The sequence below is a fragment of the Dreissena polymorpha genome, chromosome 16 (assembly GCF_020536995.1).
Source record: "Dreissena polymorpha isolate Duluth1 chromosome 16, UMN_Dpol_1.0, whole genome shotgun sequence".
Lineage (NCBI taxonomy): Eukaryota > Metazoa > Mollusca > Bivalvia > Myida > Dreissenidae > Dreissena > Dreissena polymorpha.
The window spans coordinates 40,781,261-40,806,533 of record NC_068370.1 but is presented as its reverse complement, the minus strand read 5'-3'; the positions used below and the strand labels follow the sequence as shown (position 1 = coordinate 40,806,533).

Below are 25,273 nucleotides of genomic sequence, written 5' to 3'. Positions count from 1 at the left end.
GTTAGCCTAACGTCATCCCGATCAAATTATCCCTACTATTTTACATAAGGCGGTGTAAACCTAACGTCATCCCGATCAAATTATCCCTACTATTTTACTGAGCAGAACAGAACAGGACAGATTGAACTCCAATAACGATCGTTTATCGATTAACGATAACCGCTATTGAGGTAGTATCAGGGGTAAATAATCCGGAATACATTAAATCGAAAGAGGAAGTCAGTATTACATTAAATATATCAAGTAAATTACGGTTTGATGAATGTGTTTGTGTTTATCTAACTCAAGAATATGCAAGGTAAGTATATGGTATTGATTGATTATAAAATCAGCATGATTCCTCCCTCCATGAAGAAATAAATACGCTTGTTTTAGAAGCATTTTTCTTACAAATCTTTATCACACGCTTGTGCACTGCATTAAACCATTTTTAGACAAATATGATTGCATTTGATGGACTTATTGAATCGGTTAACAAGATAGAATCGATACGGGGTAAAAATGTTTGAATTATTCAATTTGTTTTACGGAAAGCTTGCTTGCACATAATATGGTGAGTTAAAAAGCTATTGCCTATTAATCAGCCTATGCCGCCGTAATAAGCCAATATTCAATAGGCATGTTATCAATTGATATAGAGTTCTTTGTCGGTAGACATTGGCAAACAGCATTTAAATCAATATACACCTATTGACTTCTTTAAAGCACGAATCTTGTTTAATATCACATAATCCTTTACTCCAAATTGTTAATATCGATTGAGATTGTTGAAAAATTAAAATTATTTTGCTGAAGGATTTTTATGAATGAACCTTTCGCCACATAGTTGAATAGTGAACTCATAATTCAATACTTTTAAAATTGTTGAAGGCAAAACAGGCCAAAATACAAAGTCCACCACTTACAAAACAATTGTTAGTGCATTTTCAGTCAAAATTGTATTAATGTGAATATCAAGTTGCATGATAATATCTAATGCACTTTTAAAATTGCATTACTGTAATTATATTTTTGTAACTTACTTTTGACATTCACCATGTGCATAAAAGTATCTTTATGTATAGTTCTCTCAACACTTTTTGACATATGTTTTTTGCGTTTTGTAATCTAATTGTATGCACCTTAAGAGGCTTTGTTAAAAACAGAGCAGAAGGAGGAATGGGTGAATAGGGGAAGGGAATCACAGTAACTTTTTAATTTACCGATGGTTAATATACACCAGAGCAACAAAATTTCTACTTCTTAATCCTCGGTGAAATCAAATTATTACACGTGTTAGCTAAATCCCTTCTTGTTAACAAGATTTCAGAAGTTACCATCAATAGAACATATTCCTCATCATACCGCATCTCGGGAAGAAGTGGGGTCTATAACTCCCCAATACTTGTCTATGATGTATATGCATGTAATAATTGTGTATTTGTGTAATATTGTTATTTGATTATACTTTTTTTAGGAAACCGTGCAGAAGTAAGTATGACCTTTGTTGCTTATTATTTTGTATAGTGGACATTTTTAAAATGATGATTCAAATCTTTCACAACAAACCTTTTTAGTTCAGATAGAACTTAAATGTGATATTTAATGTTTTACTACAGTAAAACCGTCTTGTATTAACACATATGAATTGAATGTAAAGTTTACATCACCATTACTATATCATAACATATATTTTGTGTCAATCTTGAAGAGGTTCAAACAGATATTCGTCAACTTGACAAGCGAATGCTGCAAGCTCTCCGTAGACACAGATCTGAAAGATAGCGTGCTAAGGATCGTGAATGGAGGACAAGAACATGTGAATACGTGGAATGATTCAATTCGACATTCATGTTGGGGAATCTATCAGCAAAAGGTCGTTATAACGAGATCCCAAACCGTACACGATGTTGACACTTCTGCGGTTTCAAATGCTATGTCGAAAATGATCGATTCCGTTAGAAAAGCCAATAATATAGAATCGTCATACATGAGTCAAATACGTGAATGCTTAGAGAAATGCAAAGGTTTGACACGCATAAAGCAGGAGACGATTGAAGGGTACGAACGAAACATAGCAGATTTGGAAAATAAAATCAGGATAGCAGAGACAGCCATCAAGGTATGTTGAATAAGTTTTCATATATAAAACAAGATCATTGTGCATTAAAAATATATCAGTGATTAATAATAAGTTGTTTAAGTCCCACCTTTGTGTTATATTCTCTTCATGCGCTTCAGACGTTGCAGAGAGAAGCTACAGAATTCAACGAACTTGCAGATCGACTAGATGATCGAGCGCGTGAGCTTGATAATAAGTGGTGGTTTACAAAGATAGCTACTGTTGTGATAGGGGCACTATTGGTCACGTTGACAGGTACGTGCATAAAATGATATTGAACTTAATATTTAAAATCAATTATTTTTTATATTAGTTATATCTGCAGTCAGAAATATACTTCTTTAGCTTCTATCTTAACTCAATGTTTGTGTTTACCGATTTATTTGCTATGATTCTGTTTACACTAGTCTCGTTTGAACTATAGTGTAAAAACACATCACAAACAGCTAGAGATATATTTAATATAGCGTTTTAAACACTAACACTTTGCATTGATTTGTTCAAATTAGCTTTTATAATCATGTTTATATTTATAGCTGGTTTGATTTTGACTGTGGCGGCAGTTGCATTTTTGGGAAACTTTAATTTAAATACTGCGTCTGGATGTCGCGATGGTGCGCGAGAGGCTAGGCAGAAGGCGAAGGAGAAAGGATATGAAATTGCAAGACTGCGGAGCAATGTTCAAGCATATCAGGGTGAAGTGACAGAGCTGCAAGAAAAGATTCCCATAGTCAAAGCGGATATTGGTAAAATTTAGTATTACCAACGGTTGTTTAATATGAAAAATCATAACACATGTTTTTGTATGTTGACAAAATCGACACCACAGATCAATCAAACTTGAGAGATTATTTTAAAACGTATGTATGCATCTAATTAAATTCACACTTTCTTTAAATTGCATTTGACTCTGGTAATAGTTCGTCTGTATATCTAAAAGATGACATTGTTATGTATTTTAAACAGACACTATAAACAGAATAGAAAGAGAATTGATAAATTTGATTCAAGAGATAGAATCGTTGGACATTCAGAGAAGTTCAGACCATGTCCTTGGAATGTTGCAGGTATGTCTTTGCTAGTACATGCCTTATGTTTGATATACATCTTTCTTGAAATGCACACTCGTCCGTTTTAAATTGAGTTCAGTCATCTTTACCGTTTTAATACTATTTTAATGAACTTGCAGTTTTGTGCAGTACGACTTACCCATGTCGAAGCTGACTCTCAACTTCAAGACTTTAAGGTAAATTATTGCAGATTATTTATTTTATTAAATTTGCTAAATCTGAAAATACTCCTTATTTCATGATGGCAAAACTATTCAAATATGCAATTGGCATAATACCATCCAAATAGTTGAAACTCCATTTGGATAATTTATCTTTGAAAAATTAATCTTTAATAACAAATAATATCCAATTTTTCTAAGGTTGAATTTCATCAATAATAAGACAAATTTCACAAAACGCATTGATTTCTCTTGTCCAATGGTATGTAATGACAAATCGGACCTGGATATTATATATTTATATTGTCGGTGTTGATAACCACTTGTTTAGTCGCCATTAATACACGTTTACACCAGAAAGCATTAAACCATTGTTATTTATTGGCATTACAACTATGACATAAAGACTTGTGAACACGTTACCAAAACAACATGATCGAGAAGTGTGACAAAATATTTGGTTTAAAAAGGTGCGATTTTTTCTCAAATAAATGAATACATTAAGGTAGCGCACCTCTAATGATTTCCCGCGATTTCTTCGAAGGTTGAAGAGCCTACTATTAGGTGCCGTAGCCTAGTGGTTAAGGCGATAGACTAGGAATCTTTTGGGATATTCCCGCGCAGGTTCGAATCCTGCCGACGACGTATACTTTTTTGCGACGCGTTTTATTTATTTTCTAACGTAATTTGATTTAATATGGCATATAAGCTATATTTATTGTTAAATATGTTGCAATTTTTATGCACATTCTTCAATTATTAAAATTAAAACAACGTTATGGCGAAATTGGGTGATTTACTGTTGAAAATACAAACCATGCATGTTGCATTTTTATTTTTATTTCAAAAAGTAAACGGTAAATCTGTCTACTTCTTGGTAGTTTTGCTGTATATAGTGTTTCTATAAAAACTAAGTTTAAAATATGACTTAAATGATACTATTTTCAATTTTATGACACTTTGTTTTTAACCGACCCAATTTTTACTTGGCTGAAATCACTTACATTTCATGGCGCTCTTCCATAGATAAAAATTTGTAAAAAATAAATGTCTGTAAAAGAATACTTATTTCATCTTGTTTAAACTTTAAACACCTTTACAGCATCTGTACACACCAACTGCATGCCCATATTTGGAAATTTGAATGAATTATGGAACTTTTATATACCCCAGGGGTGAAAATAAACTGGACAAAAGCCGAGCGTCGGGGTGGTTTTGAAAATATCGGTATATTTTTTTTAAAGCATGGAAAGCCTACCTACAAATTTGCATGTAGTTCAGTGAAATGATGCTGATTAAGAAAATAATTAATTAGATTATATTTGGATATGTGCCCATTAGAGGTGCGCTACCTTAATATATTTCTTTTTGCTTTATTAATGAAAACAAAAGTGGCTTTTTAAACCTTAAACGAGTTTAATTAAATTAGTCCGGTAGCTGATTTCTTTTACATTACATTATTTATTGAAAATTGACCATTTGTAAATGGATTTATGATGGTATCAAACTTTAATATATATAGGCACTTGGGAAATAAAAGAGAGGATTTCTTATGCGTTTTTATCAATGCATAAAAGTAAAACATAGGCGTTTAGTGAGTCAAATATGATACAGCAAAAAGTGTAAAAATATGATAACAAAAGAAAAAGTTTAAATAAAACCCAAGAGCGTATCAAACTCATGACATTGGAAGCATACAAATATTTCAAAGTAAGTTTAACCAAATGCGCTTTCTATGCTTAGCAAATAACCACATCTAACCTAATGATGTGTCGAAATCTAACAAATATAAAAGTAGTCAGGTGACAAACCAGGTTGTATTACCAGTTGTGACGTCATATATTTGAGACGTCACATTCTCGTTCTCAACTTGTACACTCCCGAGTTAGGACGCCATTTTTGATACGGAAGAAACATTGGAAAAGTTTATGGGTTAAGTGGTGTCCGAGAAACTGGACAAATTTGAACGTAAACTGAATAACGGATCAGCAAAGGTATATAGTTCAGCAGTGGACGAGAATACAGGCGGATTATCAGTGGATCCCAGCAGTTTTGCTGCCACGAGGGACAGCCACGTGCTTGTGGCCCCGGGAACGGGTTTTCTACCGCAGCCGGGACATTGTCGACGGACATCCGGGGTGAATTGTCAGCATTGAAGGACTCTCTGTCGCGAGTGAGGTTTCCGGCTGAGCTCAAACTTAACAAATCCCGTCAAGGAGTCCGAGATCAGACCAACCGATCTTGAACATTCTTACAAAGTGCAGCCGGTATAGCGAGACTTCAGCGAAGTTGTTTGGGGTCAGGTTAACCTTTGACACAAGACACATTGGATAAGTTGTTCCTGATTTCACACGCTCAGTGAAAATACGTGTAGGGCGAATACGCGGCTGTGCTTGTCAGCAGCCAGTTTGACAATTCAACTTCTAGATTGTTTTGAGCTCTTCAAAAGAACACAGGGTTGAACGCGGAATCATTGGAGACGTTGCGGTCGGCTGCAACGTTAGCTGCAGCTAGCCGGCCGCAACGAGGAGGTTACTCTAGCAATCAGCCAGCTAGAAGTCGTGGACGTGGATACGGTCAGCACTCTGGAGACGTTTTCAGTGGATTTTCTCGTCGAGGCTTCCCGCAGAACCACAGGGAAGAAAACTCTTAATCAACGGAAGCTGGATCAAAGGACAATATAAAGAAGTGAAACTCCAGCTGCTGGAGCAGTATTGAATTTTCATTAAAAACAATTAGTTGGTCCTTTATTTAAGGCAAGTGACCGATTGCCCAAACAGTACAAAACAGCACAATACAGCACAATACAAACCAACATAAACACAAAATATGAATAAAGCTGGGGTCACCGCCTTGGAACGGTCAATGCAAAGCATTGGGGGTTTAAACCTGGTTATAGAGCGCTCAACCTCACACTTGGCCCAGCAATATTCATAATACATTCAAGTGTAAATAAAATTTAACGTCATAGCATTGTAACTCAAATTAAACAATAATAAAAGGGAATTAAAACGCATTCAATTTAATTACTATTTAATTACTCAATTGCATTGAAGATACAAGAGTAACAGAATTACAACTTTTTGACGAACGATCAAATAAAACTATTAACAATTGTCAACTACATTCCTTCTTTATAGAAAAGATTTGAGAATGTAGAATCATAGAATTAATATCTCAGATAATCATCGCGCAAATACAGGAAGAAGCAGCAATAATGGGTGTAAAAATTCCATATTACATAGCTTGGTTGTTTATGTGACTGCTAAACAAATTAAAAATAATTAAATCAAACAAGAAACGCCTATCAGAGAGAAAATATAAATAAAATGGAACGTTATAAACCCAATGACCTATGCATGTAGATTACAACTGGGAAAGTCGGTCGTATGACGTCACAAAAGTAGCTTCCCTTGGATTTCGATAGCCAATCACCAGTGCGTGTGAAATTTAATACGGATCGTAAGAACTACATCAAAACATGTGACATAATGTGTGTGTTTTCTCTTGAAATTTTTCGTCTAGTTTATCCATTATTCTGCATGTATGTGTGTTTCACGTTTGCAACAAAACATTGACTCATGTACAAGTAATGTAGCGCCCGATTACGTGATCCAGTGGCTCTCCAATGGATTAACAGTGCCTTTTAAAACTCAGGTGAAGCCTTTCGAACTTGAAAATTACTTATTGAGTAAAACACCGGTAACGTTTGTTGATTCTAAGATTGATATATTGCTTTCATTAGATTTGTATTGAAGAGACAATATTAAACACTATTGTGTAAGCCCTTTGGGTGTTGTGCCGAAGAAAAACTATAAACTTCGTTTGATAACTGATCTGCGTCAATTGAACTCAAATTGTGACACACCTAATTACAGGAATTAATTCATCCGTGACGCAGTTAATTGAGCCAGGTGATACCACTACCGACATAAAAGACGGTTTCTTTCATATCCCAGTTCATAAAGATCATAGGCAGTATTTACGTTTTAAGTGGTGTGTACTAATGTTCGGGCTTTGTTGCTCGCCGTATTATTTCAATAAGACATTAAGACCAGTTATTAGTTACTTTAGGGGGCTTGGTTTTCGAGTTTTACTGTCTTTTTTAAATATATTTTTTAGCAGCCAGCGTCTCTTGTATCACTCATCATTCAGATCAATTATTGCACACGTTAAAAGATTGGGATTTACTATAAACATCGAGAAGTCCTAGCTTGTGCTAGTATATTGGGTACACTTTCAATAGGTCTGAGCATAAAGTTATAGTTATGGCGAAATCAAAGCGCATTGCAAACTTTAAGCGGCCGATAAGGAAAATTCTAAGCCGTCAATACGTCTCCGCGCGAGATCTTGCCAAAGTATTAGGGTATTGCGTGTCGGTAGCGTGGGCCGTAACCCCAGGTTAGTTGTTTCTTAGGAAATCGTACGGTTTACTCGCTAGTAAATTATTTTGGTCAGATATCCTTACTCTGACCCACGGTGTTGTCGAGGAATTAGAGTGGTGGTTCAGGCTGTAGATTATTGGAATTATAAGGAAGTATGTACAGAAACTATACAAGCCCAGGTGGCAACAGATGCCAGTCATCTGGGTTGGGGCGCGGTGTACTAAGACAAGGTCGCATCGGGCGACTGGAATACTCGTTTGTCATGCCTAACGTCCAACGAACGCGAGATGTTGGCCATATTAATGGCCATAAAAACTTTTGCGAGATTGTTAACAAGATTAACAGTCCAGATACCCACAGACAATATCTCAGCCATGGCTTATATCAATCATCAAGAGGGTCCGAGCCCAAGAATATCAGAATCAGCGATAGCAAGATGGGCAGAGGCCATAGACTATGGGATTTCACTGCTCTGCGCGCGTATTGCGGGGAAAATGAAAACAGCCGCCGACGTCTGGTCCAGAACTCCGGACAAACAAAACTGGATGTTGCATCCAGCAAATTATCGGTATATAGATACTCTGTTTGGCAAGCAAATAGACCGGTTTTCGAACTGCCAAAACACCCAGCTCCTAAGGTTTAACAGTCAATTCTGGGAACCTTTTTCAGAGTGGGTGCATGCTTTGGAACAGAACAACTGGGCGCAAGAAAACAATTACGTGAACGCTCCATTTTGTTTGATACCTCGGGTGCTAGATGTCATAAAGACGCAAAAAGCATTCGCAACAGTAATTGCCCCACTTTGGAAAGCTCAAACGTAGTTTCGCCGTTTTTTGACAATGTCAATTGCGCCTCCGTTACAGATTCCAAACAGTCCGCGAGCATTTCGGGCCATGGTGCCGGTGACAGAACCGTGCTGAAATCGGACATGGAAAGTTTATGCTTGGGGGATTAATGGCGGAACAGTTTGATACATAAAGGTTGGTCAGTTGAGTCCGTGAACAGATTGCAGTTTTGTTTAGCTAAAGGTACTCTTAAATCATACAACAATGCTCTTGCTAAATGTGCTCGTTTTTGTAGAAAGAGTCAGTTTAGGTTTCCACCAGAGTGCACTGTTCTTTTGGCCGACTTCCTGCGAGAGATATCAGATGGTCCGACAGGCCTAATTCAGTACTAAGGACTACTCTAGCTGCCTTAGGGCACTTATACGCTTTAGTGGACCCTTTAGAGACATTTAACAGTTCTGAGATAAAATTACTTGTCACTGGTCTGGTTAAGTCGGGCACTGTTGCGCCCATGTTAGGTTTAAAGTTATGGCAATTCAGAATTTCCACAGTTTATTTTTGTAATTGCCTGAGAATGATGCAATAGCAATTAAGTTCTTACGCTTGAAGGTTATTGTACTTTTGGCCCTCACACTTATGAAACGCGCATCTGATGTGGCTCCCAGTGAACACATTTCAAGTGCTGATCAATTTGAGCAGATTTATTTAATAGGTAATTAATCAGGTCGGGTTTGAGGCAATGAGGCCAAATTCACATTTTATGAAATAAGAAATGATACTAGTCGTACTGGGGTTGAGATAGTACTGCCAATGGGATAGGTAAGTTAGACCCTGTTAGTGCTCTTGGAGTTTACATGTCTAGGACTAGTGTGCACAGACCACCGAGTGGTCCAGTATTCGTTTCTCTTAGGGCACATTTCGGCTCTCTTCGCGCTTCCGCGATCGCTACTTGAGGACGGGATCAAACTGGCAGGTTTAGAAGGTCAGGGTTACTCCTCTAAGTCCTTTCGCCCGACTGGAGCAACAACTGCTTTGGAGAATCATGTTGATCCGGAAATTGTGTTCTTGCGCACTATGTGCATTCCAAGCCTCCACAAGCCTCCACAAGATTTCACAGCAGGGTTGTTAAATCATGAGAGCTCTTAAACTTGAAAATTCACGTTTGAGAGTTTGTTGCACTCATTATAGTAAGGCTTTGTAAGGGGAAACCCCACTGGGTTGACATTTATAATTTTGTGTAAGAGTTGAGTACCTTGCATAGGTATTGTTTATTTATTTTATTTTTTTCGCTTTATTTTCTTTGCGAACTATTTTGCATTAAGAGTTTGAAGTTACTGCTGTTTAAACTGTTAAAAATTTACTTACTACTATGGCATTATGTATATGTTATTAAATTGTCATTAAATTACAATACAAGTTTGTCATCGTGACGTATATGTAACAAAATAGTAGTCACGTTACAAACCAGGTTGAATAACCAGTTGTGACGTCATATATTTGTGACGTCACAATCTCGTTCTCAACTTGTACAATATTTAGGGAAGTAGTGAATGTAATAGGTTATATAGGTCGTGTAGATATGGTTTCTCGGGGATTGTGTATATGTTGTGGATATGGAATTATGTATATGTAATTAAATTGTCATTAAATTACAATACGAGTTTGTCTTCGTGACGTATATTTAACAAAAGGAAAATATATAAACATAACAATCGCCAAAAAATATATAATAAATGAGTCTTATCTGATAATGAATACACTTTATTCTATAATAAATAGCAAGTAATCAAACGTATTTTATGCAATTATATTTGTGGTCAATTTTGATGTCTTTAAAAAGTTGCCCAATTTGCGCTCTTTCCAGTGCAACAGTCCGTATACTCAGGCTAATTATTATTGTCTTCTTAGCAAAAACGTCAACACTTATTCGTTACCTATACCGATTATTATCCCCCGCCATAGGCGGAGGGATATTGTTTTGGCGTTGTCCGTCCGTCCGTCCTTCCGTCTTTCCGTCGGTCCGTCCGTCCGTCCGGCACTTTTGTGTCCGGAGCCATATCTTGGAAGTGCTTTGGCGGATTTCATTGAAACTTGGTATGAGTATATATATGGATAAGTGGATGATGCACGCCATATGGCATTGTACACCATCTGTTAATAACGGAGTTATGGCCCTTTGAATCTTAAAAAATGCTCTTTTGTGTCAAATATAACACTTTTGTGTCCAGAAGCATATTGGCGGGGGATATCACTACAACGGATTTGCTTGTTTAAATATTCGATTGAATGAAAATACCAATACGTGAATACCGATTTGGTATTATATGCCATCGATATAAATTAAATTGTATGCATTGATGCATATATATAAACTGTTTCTTTACCTACACTTTATAAATGTATAGAAAACAAATTTTCTTATATGATATACATGTATAATGATATTAAATGAAAAAATGCCCTCTTAAACAAAAACTCCAACTTGTACATTTTTATAACAGACTTATCTACTTTGCATAGAACATGTGTTTAGTTTTGACGTATGATTGCAGGTGGAATGGACCACAATGGAAAGACAACTCACCGAATGCAGTATGCCGTTCTCGGATTTTATTTTCTGAGTTGAATGTGAAAAGGTTTCAGCTCAATGAAAGACTTGGTGTCGATTTGAACCTATGTAATCAATCAAGCATACCTAGAACGAGCATATTTTTTAAAACCAACATTTTGTTTTCAGCTTTGTGAATTTCTTTTTGAAAGTATCAGGATAGTGTTTTAAACCAATTATCTCGGATTATATAAATAAATGTACTATTATCATGCCATTTAATTTCTCTCTATATATACAGTATTTTTGGCAATAAGAAAAGTTGTTTCAATAATGCTTTGCAATTGAAACTTTAAGATGAAACGGATACGAAATATGACTATGTAAAGCTTGTTAACAGACGGCGACGATATGATACTTAAATGTATTATTGTTTTAAATCGCACATGCTTCGATACTTATAATAAACGTAGTGTGTTTGTATTTATAGCATGAGAACATAATTGTACAGAGTAACAATAAACAAGATTTTGTTTTTAAATAAAACGTTTTTAATAATAATCGTTGCCGTTTTTTATACTACCAAAAGTACATATATTTTGCAACATTGCTGTCGTAAATTCTATTTCGATATTCGTCAAAATATTTACAAAGCGAATTTGACAAATTTCCCAGACTACATTTACTGTAAGACCTCGCCACATCTGGTATATGTATCCGTAGTAATATTCAATACACGTGCATGTCTGTTTTTTAAATTCTGAATTACATGTTGTTCCTAGTTGGAATCTGATATGTTATAGTATTATTTTGTACTATTTTATATTTTGATGTTCTATATTATATAACAACAAATTTCGTCTGGTAACTTCTTATTTTAGTAAGTTGGTACAATATATCCTTGAGTTATGTTTGTTTTACTGTATTTTTTATTTAAACTGATATGCTTTATCTGTTTTTGTTTTTTTTAATGGAAGACCCACGCCTTAAAATCGAGCAATATCATTTGTACATGGGAACACCTGGTTCACTCAACGAACAAGAAACGCACACAAGTTTTTTAAATTTTCTAGCAAATTTTTTTTCGAGAAATACACCTAAAGTTATTAAATATCGTATGAAAAGTACAGTAATCGTGGAAGCATTTGATCAGTTCATAAATCTCTAACTTCATAAATGCATATGTCTGTTAAATGTGAAAACCTGCCCACATCGTATTGCATTTAGTAAGTCTGCAAATGACATAACAGTAAACATTGATCAAACATTGGTTAAAGGGGCCGTCCAACAGATTTTGGCATGTATTGAAGCATGTCATTAAATGCTTTATATTGATAAATTTAAACATCTGACCTAAAAATCACCAGTAAAAAACAAGAATACAATTTAAAAAAAGATCAAAAAGTAACCCTCAACAGAGCTCGAACCACTGACCCCTGGTATCCTGGAGTAAAAAGTCTCCCGCCTAGACCACTCGATTATCAATGCTCAAACTTTGAGTGGATGTATATTTACCTTATATAAGCAATCCTCGTAGTTTCCCTAAATATAACTACAACAACATGCAGAACTTTCCAAATTATTCAATCGTTTCGCGTCGCACGACGCTTTATAATTTTCAGGTTGTCAAATCGTCAAAAGATGCATATAATGGATATTTAAGAGCATGGTAAATTGTCAGTATTACTATTTCCTCAAAAATATCACAACTAAAACGAAAATTTGCGAATCTGAAACAACTTTTTTTTTAATTTTGTCAATTTACCAAAACGTTGGACGGCCCCTTTAACAACACAGATCGCACATTCTTGTTGCACAATAACGACAGCAAAGAAAATATCCCCTCTTCGAAGAAGTCGGTAGGTCGGATGGTCGGAATCCATATGAAACCAAAATTCATGGTCTTTTGATAGACAATGGTTAGATTCATGGTCATACAAATTACCATTGCCAAATATAGTTAATGGACCGCGTGGTTTTTTGCATCGTACCATGGTCAAACATTATTATGACCATGGTTATTCATGTTTTATGGTCCTGTAAATGTCGATGTTTAAAACATGTTACATGGACTTCTCTACTTCCATGGTCAACCACGGTTTCATCGCGATCTCCTAAGCTAGGATTTATTACTTGAACTTTCGAAGTGCATTAAGCAATATATTTTTAAATATGTAGTATACACAAAAACCAACAACATACATTTGGATAATTTGGAGATTGTGATACTCCTTATTCTGACGGCACGAGTATACATTATCATTTTGAAAAACCTATTTAAGCATGGTTCGACATAGTCGACCATTTCCAATCATAGTCATATATGCTTGATTGGGAGTAACGGAAAACGCATTTTACTAAAAATCAAAATTATATGATTAAATGCCAATAAAGCAATTGGTTTTATCATGATATTCGGTTTCGAACAAAATCTTACAAGCGCTTTAACTTACAATAATTTTAATTATTTAATTAATTTCATTTTTAATTGGATGCTGTTTGATGAAATAAAATGCCTTATGATTTGGAAGTCACTAAGTCTAAGTTCAAGGTCAAACGGGCTAATAATAATAATATTCTGTTTTTATAGTTAACGGCATAGTTTAGAGGGCCTCTTTCTCGTTCAAATACAATCCTAACATGAGCCAATTTGAATGTCTCTGTTAGTGGATAGCTAAAAAGCGTCAGACTGGACATGTTTTGTTAGCAGATTTTTAATGTCAACCATACGGAAAAAACGCGTCTGTTTTCCATATCATATCCCTATCATTTCCGTAACATAGTTTAGGGAAAGGCCTGTAAACATATATCACTGCTGTAATGTGAACTATCATTTTGATATTTGAGTATTTTCTTTACATTTTATTTAATGTCAGCTTCGAATATCCTTTAAAATCAAAATGTAAACAGAAACACCATCATCAACATAATCGTCATTATCAAAATCATTATAATTAGCGTCAATATAACATCATCATGTTCTTGTTACTCGTTATCATCATAATTATATTAATCATTTTCTTCTTATTAACAGCAGCATTAACATAATGAAAGACATAATTATCATCCTCATCATCATCATCATCAACATCATCAAAAGCAGAAGCATCAGCAATATTTTTTTCTTTGGTCCATTATTTGTAATAGCTATTTGCACCATCATAATACTAATAATCATCATCATCATCACATCATCATCATTATCATCATCATCATCATCATAATCACCATCATCATCATCATCATCATCATCATCATCATCATCATCATCATCATCATCATCATCATCATCATCATCTTGTTCCTCCTCCTCCTCCTCATCATCACCATCACCCAACCGCCACCATCATCATCATCATCATCATCATCATCATCATCATAATCGTCATCGTTATCGTCATTGTCATCGTCATCTTCATCATCATCATCATCATCATCACCACCACCACCACCACCATCATCAGATTATCCAAAGTATAAAAACTGCATACGCAATAAGAAATAACGTTAATTTATCATAGATAAACGGTTAGCAAAGAAAAATTCAAATATTCGAAACAAGTGTAAGCAAGATTAACAAAATACTTGTTTCTTTAAATGTTATATTTATTCAGTTTGTTTAGAATTGAAAACAATTCCGGAAGTGTATTATAAACAAATGAATATGAATATCATGTCTTGCAATAGCATGTATTACTTGACTAGATTGGATCTTTAACACATTTAATAAGAAGTCGAATTGATATCCAACTGTGGGTATACTCATTAATATTAACTGCGATATTTTGGAGAAACTCATCATCAGCCGTGTCATTGCAATGATTACAGTCATCCACAATACCTCCAGGAACACATATACAAATGTAGTGTTATTATGATTGTCATATATTTTAAAGCCTCTATAACGCTCAAAATCAATGAAAATGTCGTAAAGTATTTCGTAAAATAAAGTTAATACCTAAACAATCAGTGTTTCTTATAGCAATAGCCACACTGTCAACGCTAGATGCAGTATGCTTACATAGATTTGCGTAGATATAAAAAGCTAGTTTTTATTTATTTGTTACACAAATAATTCCATGTCAATTTCCCGCGAATATATCTATTCATACGACACACGAACACTAAAATGGTACCATGTTTGTGTTCATGTGTCGTATGAATAGATATCGTTGCAGGAAATTAAAAGGGAATTTAATATGCAAAACAATAATATAAACGAGCATTTTGTATCTACAAACATCTATTTTACCAGACCACATCTGGCATTGAAATTTCGACAATTGCTATAAGAAACAATGATTTTATTTGTTTAACTTTAGTTTACGAAATATTGTAGGAAATTTTCGTTGATTTTTAGTAGTATTGATACTTTAAATTGTTCCAATTCAACGTTCTCTGAAGCTTCCATCTATTTTGTGATGAGGTTGTACTTCTCTGTCGGAAACTGATTATCCGAGTATTTATCAACGTCACTCCCGTTCACGGTTTCACGATAAAAACCGAACTCCAGCATGCACTTTACTGATCCATTCAACTTAGATAGTTCGCTCACCAGGTTGCGTAGTTCTGATTAAGACAGTCTACAGAAAAATACACCAAATTATCTCAATGACTGAGGTAGCTGTAGGTCGATATATACAGACAAATTAATTATTTTTTTGAGTTTCAAGCAGTTTGGGAGATGGAAGTGACTGCGACAACGAAGATACATGATTTTTATTCTGCCACTAGTGCACAATTACGTTGAAGGCGCTGACATTATATTTTTAAGTGTTATCGGATACCCCATCCGATAACGCTTTTAGCTCCGCCCATCAATAGCATTTTAACTCCGCCCTAATTTGTGTTAATCAATTTGTAACATAATGCACACAAAACGCACATTTGGGGCATTGTTGGATTAAAATGATAGTCGAAATTTGTACCAGATTTCATGCAGTCTTTGATAGGCGGCCACCTGGATGAACATTTCCATAGCCTCGGGTTATAAACTGTCAATAAGCATCAGGAACGAATATTTGCTTACCTTATGTGTCAATCTTCGGTCAATTCCGTATCTATTCGTTATGCGTCCGTTGCATTCGTCATTTATGTTGCAGATTCATGGCTTTACCAACGGCCAATCAGAATAGTACACGTTAAATCAACTCTACGTTGCAGACACTTGACTTTACACGGCCAGTCAGAATTGCATACGTAACAATTATCAAAGCTTTCGTTGTTTATACCTATATTAATAAACATTCTTACTTGAGCAGCGGAACATTGAAGGCGCATTATTGCTTGCTGTCGCGGGCTGGGCCCGTTGCGGGCTTCGCATGTATCTTGTATTTGACAAACATTTTGAAAACGTTGTGTTGTGTGAATAAGCAGAAATATAACGTAAAGAAATCAGAATTGGACTCTGTCTACGTTTATTGTGTCTCGACGAACTATGCGACACAATTAAATTTGTTGCATTATATGTTTGTTTAGTCCCGCCCATTCTAAGAACTACTTTTTGTAGGCGTGGAACGTTGCTTAAAATGTAAACAAACTTATTGATTCATATTTTATTCATACAATTAGTAAACAAGATTTTTTAAAATCATTTTTGTAAGTATGTAAACAAAGGGAAATATTAATAAAATGAGCATTACTCGATGGAAAAAACACAAATACAAATGTGTGCCGCTAATATACATTTCCTGCAGACAAACACGAATAAAGACAATAATTATTAACATTTACCTTAACGCAAATATGCTTGACACGTTTTGTTAAAAAACAACAACATGACATTAATGATCAAAAGAAGGATTAAGGACAAATATTCCCTTCACATCTTGTCAAAGATTATTTTTTTATAACTAATACTTAACAAATGCAAATGCTTTACTGGCAAGGCAAGCATGTGAATATCATACACAATAAATAATCATTGACGTAGTAAAATTCTTAACTATGAATTAGGATAATTTGTTAATATCTTTCATGCCTAAAAAGGCATGAAAATTTCAATTTTAAAGTGTCTGAAATCAAAATTGCACAAACAAGTTTCCGTCTCCATATTTTTAACCAAACAGGAAATTTTTGTTTGCACTCGCTGTCTGGTAGTCAGCTTGACAATAAAATAAAAAAACCTTTACACAAACATCATAAAACACTCATCGCACAACTGCTTTAATAATAAAAATAAAAATCTAGATCTATAAATTATAATCAGACTATTTATTTGAAATTAGATCTATAAACATTCAAAGATAAAACAATTGCACAACCAATAAAAAACTACTTTCAAAAATAAATTCCTGGAAACAAGTTTTACCTTTTCAAGTAAGTAATTAGATGGGTTGATGTTAAGCTGAGCCGGAATGCAGACGGAGAATATCATGGATCTGTTGAGAGGCAGAGAAAGACTCTGACCGGTTCAAGTGCCCAGGCTCGAACTGTGCCGCAAAGAATTTAAGCGAATGATCATGACCCATCGAAATGTATGGTTGCAATTTTCTACCATTAAAATTAAAAAAATATTATAATCAAATAAAAAAATTGCAATATGAGATTAAAAGTCAAAATAGAGATTTTTAATAACAATTTTATAGCACAACTTGAACAAATTACAACTTTGACACAATATTATAATCATCACAAAACTGTAAAAATATTAAACTGGCAATGCACAAATCTGTATAAAAAATAATTAAGAATTTCTTTAAACTGAAAATGTTATCATTCTAGACTAGGGGCCTTTTCCCTCATTAGCGAAATGCTTTTTTCACACAAATGTGATGAGTTTGCAAATCAAATGCTCACAATTTAAAAAAGTTTGAGACTCTTTTTTAACGATTTTGAACAGCTTGCAACTCATTTTTCACAATTTTGAACAATGTGCGACTCATTTTTACACATTTTTGAACAGTTTACGACTCATATTGAAAAAAAATGTTAACAATGCACGACTCATTTTTGCACAATTTTGAACCGTCAAAGCTATTTGGTTTACAAGTTTGAATAGCCCGCGACTAATTGTATCATAATTTTGTAAATTGTGCGACTATTTTTTCATAATTGTTTTAAGTTAGCGACTATTTGTTCATAATTTTGAACAGTGCGCGTCTCATTTTTCACAATTTGGAACACTGCGCGACTCATTTTGTTCACAAAATGAGGGGGCCAAGGTCGTATCACAAAAGTTGAAAAAAGCCCAGAATCTATATCCGAAAAACAGCCCCACGGCTTACTGGAGCTGTACGACCCATTCTACTTTCAACAAGCACACGGACCAATGACAGGAGGACCACTGACACTGATCATTGGTTCATCAAAATTTTTTGCACAAGTAATGAAACATGTATATTTGTGCATGTATAAGAATGAAACTAACCAACCACTCGGCCAGGAAACATATGGTGCAATAGCTGTGGGGTTCAGGATGCTTTCCACCGATATTATGTAGATCACTGGTCATAATAACATACAAATCATCATTAACCTCAGCAAAATATGTCTCCGACTCCAAACACACAAATAATATGTTCATTTTTTATCAGTCACTCGAATTTTAAACAGCAAATAATCAATCATGCCACCCAGAAAGTATCAAAACACGATGCAAAACTATCGCATCTTTGTTTCATCCCACACACAGCTTGCAAAGTAGCTGAATAGTGAACAAAAGCAACTTGTTATGAAGTTCCAGCATCTCGAAATCCACAAGCAGTCGCGTTCCCCACCACTCCGAATTCGCACGAGGAGGCATGTTTTTCGGGGAAACCGTTATTATCTCAAATCTAAACGTCTACTTCGGAGATTACGGAATAACGCTAGTGCCTTCGTGGTAACACATTAAAATCCAGAGGGCGAGAATGCGAGAACGCGAGAGTACGATGACGAGAATGCGACAATACGATAACGACAGTGCGACAATACGATGGCGAGAATGCGATATCACAGGATATAAAAAAGTCACCAAACAACTACTTATTTTATCATCCACCTAGAGACTTTTGATATTCAGATTGTACAAAGTCTCCAACAGATCGTGACGAAAGTCATTGCAATCAACGTACAATTATAACGTATTGTTTACATCCGTCTTTATGATTGTGTCCACGTGTAAATAATCCGCTGACTTTGCCCTCTACACTTGATTTTAAGTACAAGTCTCCAGCTCTCACTCCCCCACATGATCTAATGTAAGCTTCTTTGTCTGAACTGGTAAAATCTAAACCGTGCAAGCTAATGTGAGTAGGTCTTTGTTTGTTACGAAAAAGAAGTTGTTTCTGTAAAACTTTAACTTTCTTGCTGATAGTTATCGACTCCAAATGTTCAAGCAATACAAAGTTACAAACAGTTATTTTAACGCTGACCCATCTTTGTGTTTCAAATTGTATTTATTTAAAAAGAGTAAACTAATAAGATATGTAACTTATAGTGTAAAATATTTTAATGGTTCACCTATAATAATTAAGAATAGACTTAAGTCCAAGAGAAATATGTTTAGCTTATGAATATATAATGGCTTAAATGATCTTTAAAACAAAAGTGAATTGTTCCTTGTGATAAACTTTGTATTTATAGGAGTTCTATTCCATGCCATATTAAACTGTATTATTCTACTAGAAAATTAAAGTTTTAAGATTATTCGTTATTGTGAGCCTAGGCATTTGTTGGTGAATACGGGCCCCGGCGTAAGTTTATTGCAAGCATCATTTAACGCAATAACCGAATTCATACGTGAAAGAACATGCATGAAATTCGTATTACAGAAAAAAACGCTAGTTAAGCGTCTGTTTCTAATAGAGATTGTTATCTGTTATCGTCCACGCGATGACCCGCGGGGAGCATATAATTGCACGCCCTTACGGACGCCTCGATCTGGTAGTTGATGATCACGTTACACTGGCACATAAAGACGACGAAGCAAGGAAGACACGCCGCGGCTTTCATTGTAGTAAATATTATAATATCACAAAATCAAACATAAAAAATATTGGGAATTTCTCCTAATAAAACGCCTCAGTAATTAGGCCTACTCGCTTCATTAATTGGACGTTATTTTCCACTTCTCTGTAAAACAATATTGATTGAAAGTTTTCAAGAACTAAACATGTATGGTCAGGTCAGCGGCAAAAGTTAAAAGAATTATACGCAAATCTACAACTTTCTCCCCGGCTAGGTTAATAACCTTTCAACTGAAAATACAACAATACTATTAAGAAAGATAGAATTTTGATACAACCATCTCTTTATTTCTTGAGCACGCCTAACTATTATATATACCAAGCCCAGGGCACAGTAGCCGGGTCACTTAGCTGGATTGAAATGAAAATTGAGTTTTACATGACACCCTAAGAGAATCACAACTTGAGCGAGAACATGGTATTTCATAATTAATTTAAGAGCGAATTTATCACTGTGGTAAACAACTTTCTAATACCTTCTTTATCCAGTTCTTAAGTTATGAAAACCGTTATGATATGGTAATTTATTGGATGGTACTAACTGATGATTGGATATTCAGCGTTTTGCAACATTTAAACATTTTTTTTTAAAGAATTGCATAATACATGGTGTCGCGTCGTCAGCTTGTTTTAATACGCGGCAAAAATGAATATTAAGAACACTTTTATATAAACGAACGTTTTGATGGCAATTGGACGGAGGTTATTTTCTGCTAATACACAAGCATGTTTTGTATTCGTTGCTTTTTGCCGATTTAGACTATCTTCCTCTCAAACGCTCAGTGAAGCACATAACAAATACATCAGACCGGGCACACACGTACACAACACACGCACACCAATGAACGAAACGAGGATCAATGCACAAGCACTTAATTAAGGTTTAAGTCAGTTTTAAGGAGCTCCAAACCTCATAATTGACCAGAATTATTCATTAACAGTTAAGTGAACATTAGCCATATGCTGATATCACAATTCAAATTTAATATAAAAAAGGAGAGTACATTACAATTGGTAACTCAAATATTTCTTGTTTATTTAACATTTTTTGAGACAAAGCATCATAAAGTTTTTACATTCAGATTATCGTCGTGCAAGGTCGAAAAGAGTCGCAATTAGGTTGTGAAAGGCCCAAATTACAAAGCTTGGTTGTGTATTTCTATCTTATCGTTCAGCATGAGATCGCGTTTGAGGTTAGCTTAAGATGCAGACGAGCACGTTATATTTAAGATTTGATGCAGACATATAAGGTACAATTTGTAATACGTCATTAGCAGTGCAATGATATTAGTTTTCGGCTCGATTCATAGTGGATTATAAATGTTATGAAGCCCTATTAATCTGTGTTAGGAATTTCTCGCCGGTGAATTTTAGGTCATTACACAAGTAACGAACCCCTATTCATCTGCGACAGAATCATTTTCCGCAGTGGCTTATACAGTTCAGTGTCAGTGTAGAAGGAATGGAGCCCAACTCATCTGTTTCCCCAAACTCTTCACAGTGGAAGCGATGACAAACGATTGTACATTTTACTCTGACGTATCTTTCACAATGTAAAACCATATAACTTAAAACAGACCTTATCACCTTGCATATAAAGTTGATTTTATACAAAATATTCATTTGTAAAGACAAAAGGTTGCATTTCAATAAATAATTAGTTTTTATTTATCATTATTCAAATTTGCCTAAACAGAAGGGTTATAAAAGACCGTAGGACTCAGATCGATGATTTCAGGTTTCTGTTAAAAAACAACAACATTTAATCTCGATTGGCTGTTCTTAGTATCACTTAATATCGCTACCAGCGCAAATGCATTACATGTGTTTGATAATTGTTCAAGTATTTTTCATGTACTTAACAAGAGAAAGCGAGCGAGCCTAATATTGGCCAACACTTATGAAAGAAAGGCAACTTGCACAGCGTTGTAAAATACACCGTAGTGGAGTTGTCCATCTTGTATTTCATAAAGATTGTGCCGCCGACATGACGACAATGACACAAATCGGATGAATGCTGACTCGGAATTAATGCTTATTTGACGCATCCCGTAAATCCCTGGTAAACTGGCAATAATGTACACATATGTTGACTGTTATCAATATAGTTCCATATTGATATGTACATCTTACAACAGGCCTAATTAATATTGATTTGAGAAATCTAGTATAACTAAATGAAACCAATCTATTTTTCAAAAGGAAGTATTAAAAGGGATCAGTTTTTCCCCCAAAATACCAACATATCTGTAACACATGTCTTTGATGTAAAATGTTATTTGTTAAATAACTTTTACTTACTGTAACTGGTATATGATACTTACATGTTCATGTAACTGTTTAAAAATAGTAATACAACAGTCTCTCCTGCCTATTCTTCATAGAAAATCACCGATTCAAAACTTACTAACGAAGTCAATCCCAAACTAGTCTTTGATGACCACAATATACGTGTTTAAGGTCAAGTCATTGCAATACCATGATTTATTCAGTTATTAAATGCATTTTAGTAAATAATATGTTTAAACCATTAGTTAGGTGCTTTATTATTTTAAATAAGAAAACTTCTGTAAAGTTTGGTACGTATTCTACATCAAAGTAGATTGTTCTAATCCTGACAACAAAAGAATTTAACGTCATTCAGAGCGGAGTCATCGCCTCTGTCGGAAAGAAAGGTCTCCACCCTTGTTTGAATGCCACAGATGGCGGAGTTCACCGGACACCTATTGCTTGAGGCCCAGTTACCGTTGGCTAGGCCTCCCGGGGCGTGTACAGTGTCTCCTGCTAGTTGACCTCCCTGATCATTGACGTTGCTCACTGTGGGTACAGTATGGAGTCTGGCGTGTAAGTCCCAGCATTGGAACTCGATATCGTTTGCGGACGTGTCATCATCGCCTCCCTTTTGGGGCAAATTAAGTTGTAGAAAGTAACTTAAAAATACATCAATATAAAACAGGTTTATACTTTTGCGTCTAGAGCATGCTAAGCAAAATACCAAAAAAATCATATTTATATTTTTAAAAAGTTGACCATTTGCAACACCCCGTGTTAACTGAAATCTTAGCATACGTGTTTGCTTTCAATAAATAACTGTAACAGAAACATACACGCCATAAAACCCCCCAGTTTTTACCATATACGGCTAGTGCAGGCATATGTTTTATGAACTTACCATGTCTGGTTCAACTTTTAACCGGAATTGAACCATGACTTCGACGCCATGTGGATCATCGTGTGGACAGTACGCAGGACTATGCCATGAACCGAACTCTCCAATACCAGAGGTGATGTCGCCACCGAAAGAACCATTGACAGTTGCACATACCAAAGTTATGCCATTGAGAGCTGTATCGTCATCGCTTCCCTGACTTGATTGAACCTTGAAAGGAACTTGCTATAGTATTTGGAAGAAAACCGATGTTACTTGATGTAAAGTTTTAATACAAATATAATTAAATAAAATATAAATCAATTAAAAAGAACACAAGTGGTGTGCTGCGTTGTGATAATTGGACCGAAGTGAACAAATCCGAAACACGCTCCACTACTGGGAATTCAGTTAACAGGATAATTTTGAATCTGGTCTAGCAGACATATAAAGTAAATGGTGTTAGGCAAATTAAGCCGACGTAGCAAAGATCTCAGCCGAGGAAGTATGGAACAGTGTAATTCTGTAAATAAACCTAGAAAAGTAGGGCAAACAATCATAATAACACAATACACTTGTTAGGCATGAAACTTGCCTATTAATTAATTAAGCATATTAATAATGTTACCTTTATTCTATAACCAACCGCATACGTTGATCTCGCGCAATACTGATCATCCCTCCATGTTCCAAACTGACCACCGTTGTTAGTTTCGAGTATATCAACAACGTTACGGAATTCGTTTGGAAGCAGGAATCCTTTGATAAAACTGTACTGACAAAAGTATAGAAATATGATCCAAAACAGTTTGGCCATATTTTTCATTAAACAAAAAATTGTTTAGATCAGACAGCAAACTGAGCGCATTGAGAATAATGTGGTACACGCTTTTTATCAAGGACAAGTGATAAGACACGAGCCAACAGCATGTGCCTATAACACTTTGGAGGGCAGCTTTATGTCATTAGTAATGTAATGCATCATTTCAATTGCGAAGATAACGAGTGTTGCTTCGTGTACTAAACGCTGTATAAGAATCAAAGCGCTGTAGGCGCTGAAGGCCTGGGGCTAGGTGTAGTGTGACGTAAAATGTATTTAGGATGTTTTGTCCGAATTTCTCCCTTTGTCCAAATTTATACGGATTGACCCTAGCGGTTGAGTGCAGAAGCTCAGAGACTGCAAGAAAAGACAATATGTGTGTATATACTACAGTGTACATAGACGGTGGAGGACAACACGATACTGGTTGTGGGAACGATAACCTTTTGTTCAACTCTACATATCTGGTAGAGGTTCGTCTACATAGGCGGTGAAGATATAGACCAGTTGACGAGTGACGTCACGCGCACCTGCAAAGTTTAGACTCCGCCCACTGGTTGGCAAAAAGAGGTGGAATTCATATAAGCGCATATAGAGAAGGTTGACAAAATCATCGTTTTTAATGATAATCATGCACATATCAAATATAATTTTACTAATTATGTCTATATAAAACATTAGCATGCAAGGGAATGCATCTTTGGAACGGTTAATTATATTGTTGTTATTATTCGTTTTTACTCACAACAAACTCGGAAGTGGAACACTGTCTAAGAGCACGATATGTGGTAACCACAAAAATCTCTCTACTTTGCTCTTCTTCGCGACCATTTTTAGTTTAAACAAATCTCAGAAATTGAAATTCTTTCAGAATAAATTAAATTTAATGAACGTTAACAAATAAGGATGCAAACAAACAACCAATAGGTATTTTTTCTGTACGCAACATAGGGTAACTGATTTGAACCTTTATATGTCTGAAAAAACTTACCTTGTTACACATTAAATAAATTCTCTTGATTAATGTAATTGTTCTATTTAATTATCCACACTAATTTTGACACTCTTAGTTGCAGCTATGATATCCCGTCGTTTAATTGCATCTCTGTTCATCACAAACCGATTATCTCGTTATGATCGGATACTGTCCAGACAATTTCAAAGAAAACATGGTGTCATAAAGTAAAACCCAGGGACCTAAACTTGGGTCCCTGAATAAACCACATGTGGCAGACGAGTGTCTGGTCATTAAACACAAGTTACGCTACCTCCATGTCATCTCTTGGTATATATAGTCAATTAAGCAA

The 25,273-nt window shown here is 35.2% G+C and overlaps 2 protein-coding genes and 1 non-coding gene across 6 annotated transcripts in view; 2 read left to right on the top strand and 1 right to left on the bottom strand.

The window, feature by feature from the left end:
- Positions 1 to 24,102, bottom strand: part of LOC127861982 (vitelline membrane outer layer protein 1-like) — a 162,371-nt gene extending 138,269 nt beyond the window's left edge. Inside the window, exons 1-3 of one of the 3 annotated variants that reach the window (XM_052400811.1) lie at positions 23,775 to 24,082; positions 23,171 to 23,377; positions 22,467 to 22,897 (exon numbers count right to left, since the gene is read on the bottom strand). In XM_052400811.1, coding sequence (XP_052256771.1) covers positions 22,607 to 22,897; positions 23,171 to 23,377; positions 23,775 to 23,972 — 696 coding nt within the window. In that variant the 5' untranslated portion in view covers positions 23,973 to 24,082 and the 3' untranslated portion in view covers positions 22,467 to 22,606. Of the gene's footprint in view, positions 1 to 22,466; positions 22,898 to 23,170; positions 23,378 to 23,774 lie in introns of those variants that run through there. The other 2 variants (XM_052400806.1, XM_052400808.1) reach the window with 2 other exon arrangements.
- Positions 119 to 12,001, top strand: LOC127861980 (uncharacterized). 2 transcript variants are annotated; one of them, XR_008040385.1, is made up of 9 exons: positions 119 to 298; positions 1,457 to 1,470; positions 1,691 to 2,101; positions 2,221 to 2,356; positions 2,638 to 2,847; positions 3,068 to 3,168; positions 3,291 to 3,347; positions 8,581 to 8,697; positions 11,055 to 12,001. XR_008040385.1 is itself a non-coding variant. In XM_052400804.1 (8 exons), the coding sequence occupies exons 1-8, from the start codon at positions 292 to 294 to the stop codon at positions 11,121 to 11,123; spliced, it is 1,005 nt and encodes a 334-aa protein (XP_052256764.1). In that variant the 5' UTR covers positions 122 to 291; the 3' UTR covers positions 11,124 to 12,001. The 2 variants fall into 2 exon arrangements, 1 of the variants encoding a protein (XP_052256764.1); XM_052400804.1 differs by lacking the exon at positions 8,581 to 8,697 and having other exon boundaries at positions 122 to 298.
- Positions 3,896 to 3,977, top strand: Trnap-agg (transfer RNA proline (anticodon AGG)). The gene has a single exon. It is a non-coding gene; the product is annotated as a tRNA-Pro (tRNA).
- Positions 24,103 to 25,273: the final 1,171 nt, after the last annotated feature.

Excerpts from the sequence above, each read along its gene's own strand:
- LOC127861980 (XM_052400804.1), top strand. Across the intron at positions 2,102-2,220 it reads TAGCAGAGACAGCCATCAAG|ACGTTGCAGAGAGAAGCTAC; the intron begins GTATGTTGAATA and ends CATGCGCTTCAG. Across the intron at positions 3,169-3,290 it reads ATGTCCTTGGAATGTTGCAG|TTTTGTGCAGTACGACTTAC; the intron begins GTATGTCTTTGC and ends ATGAACTTGCAG.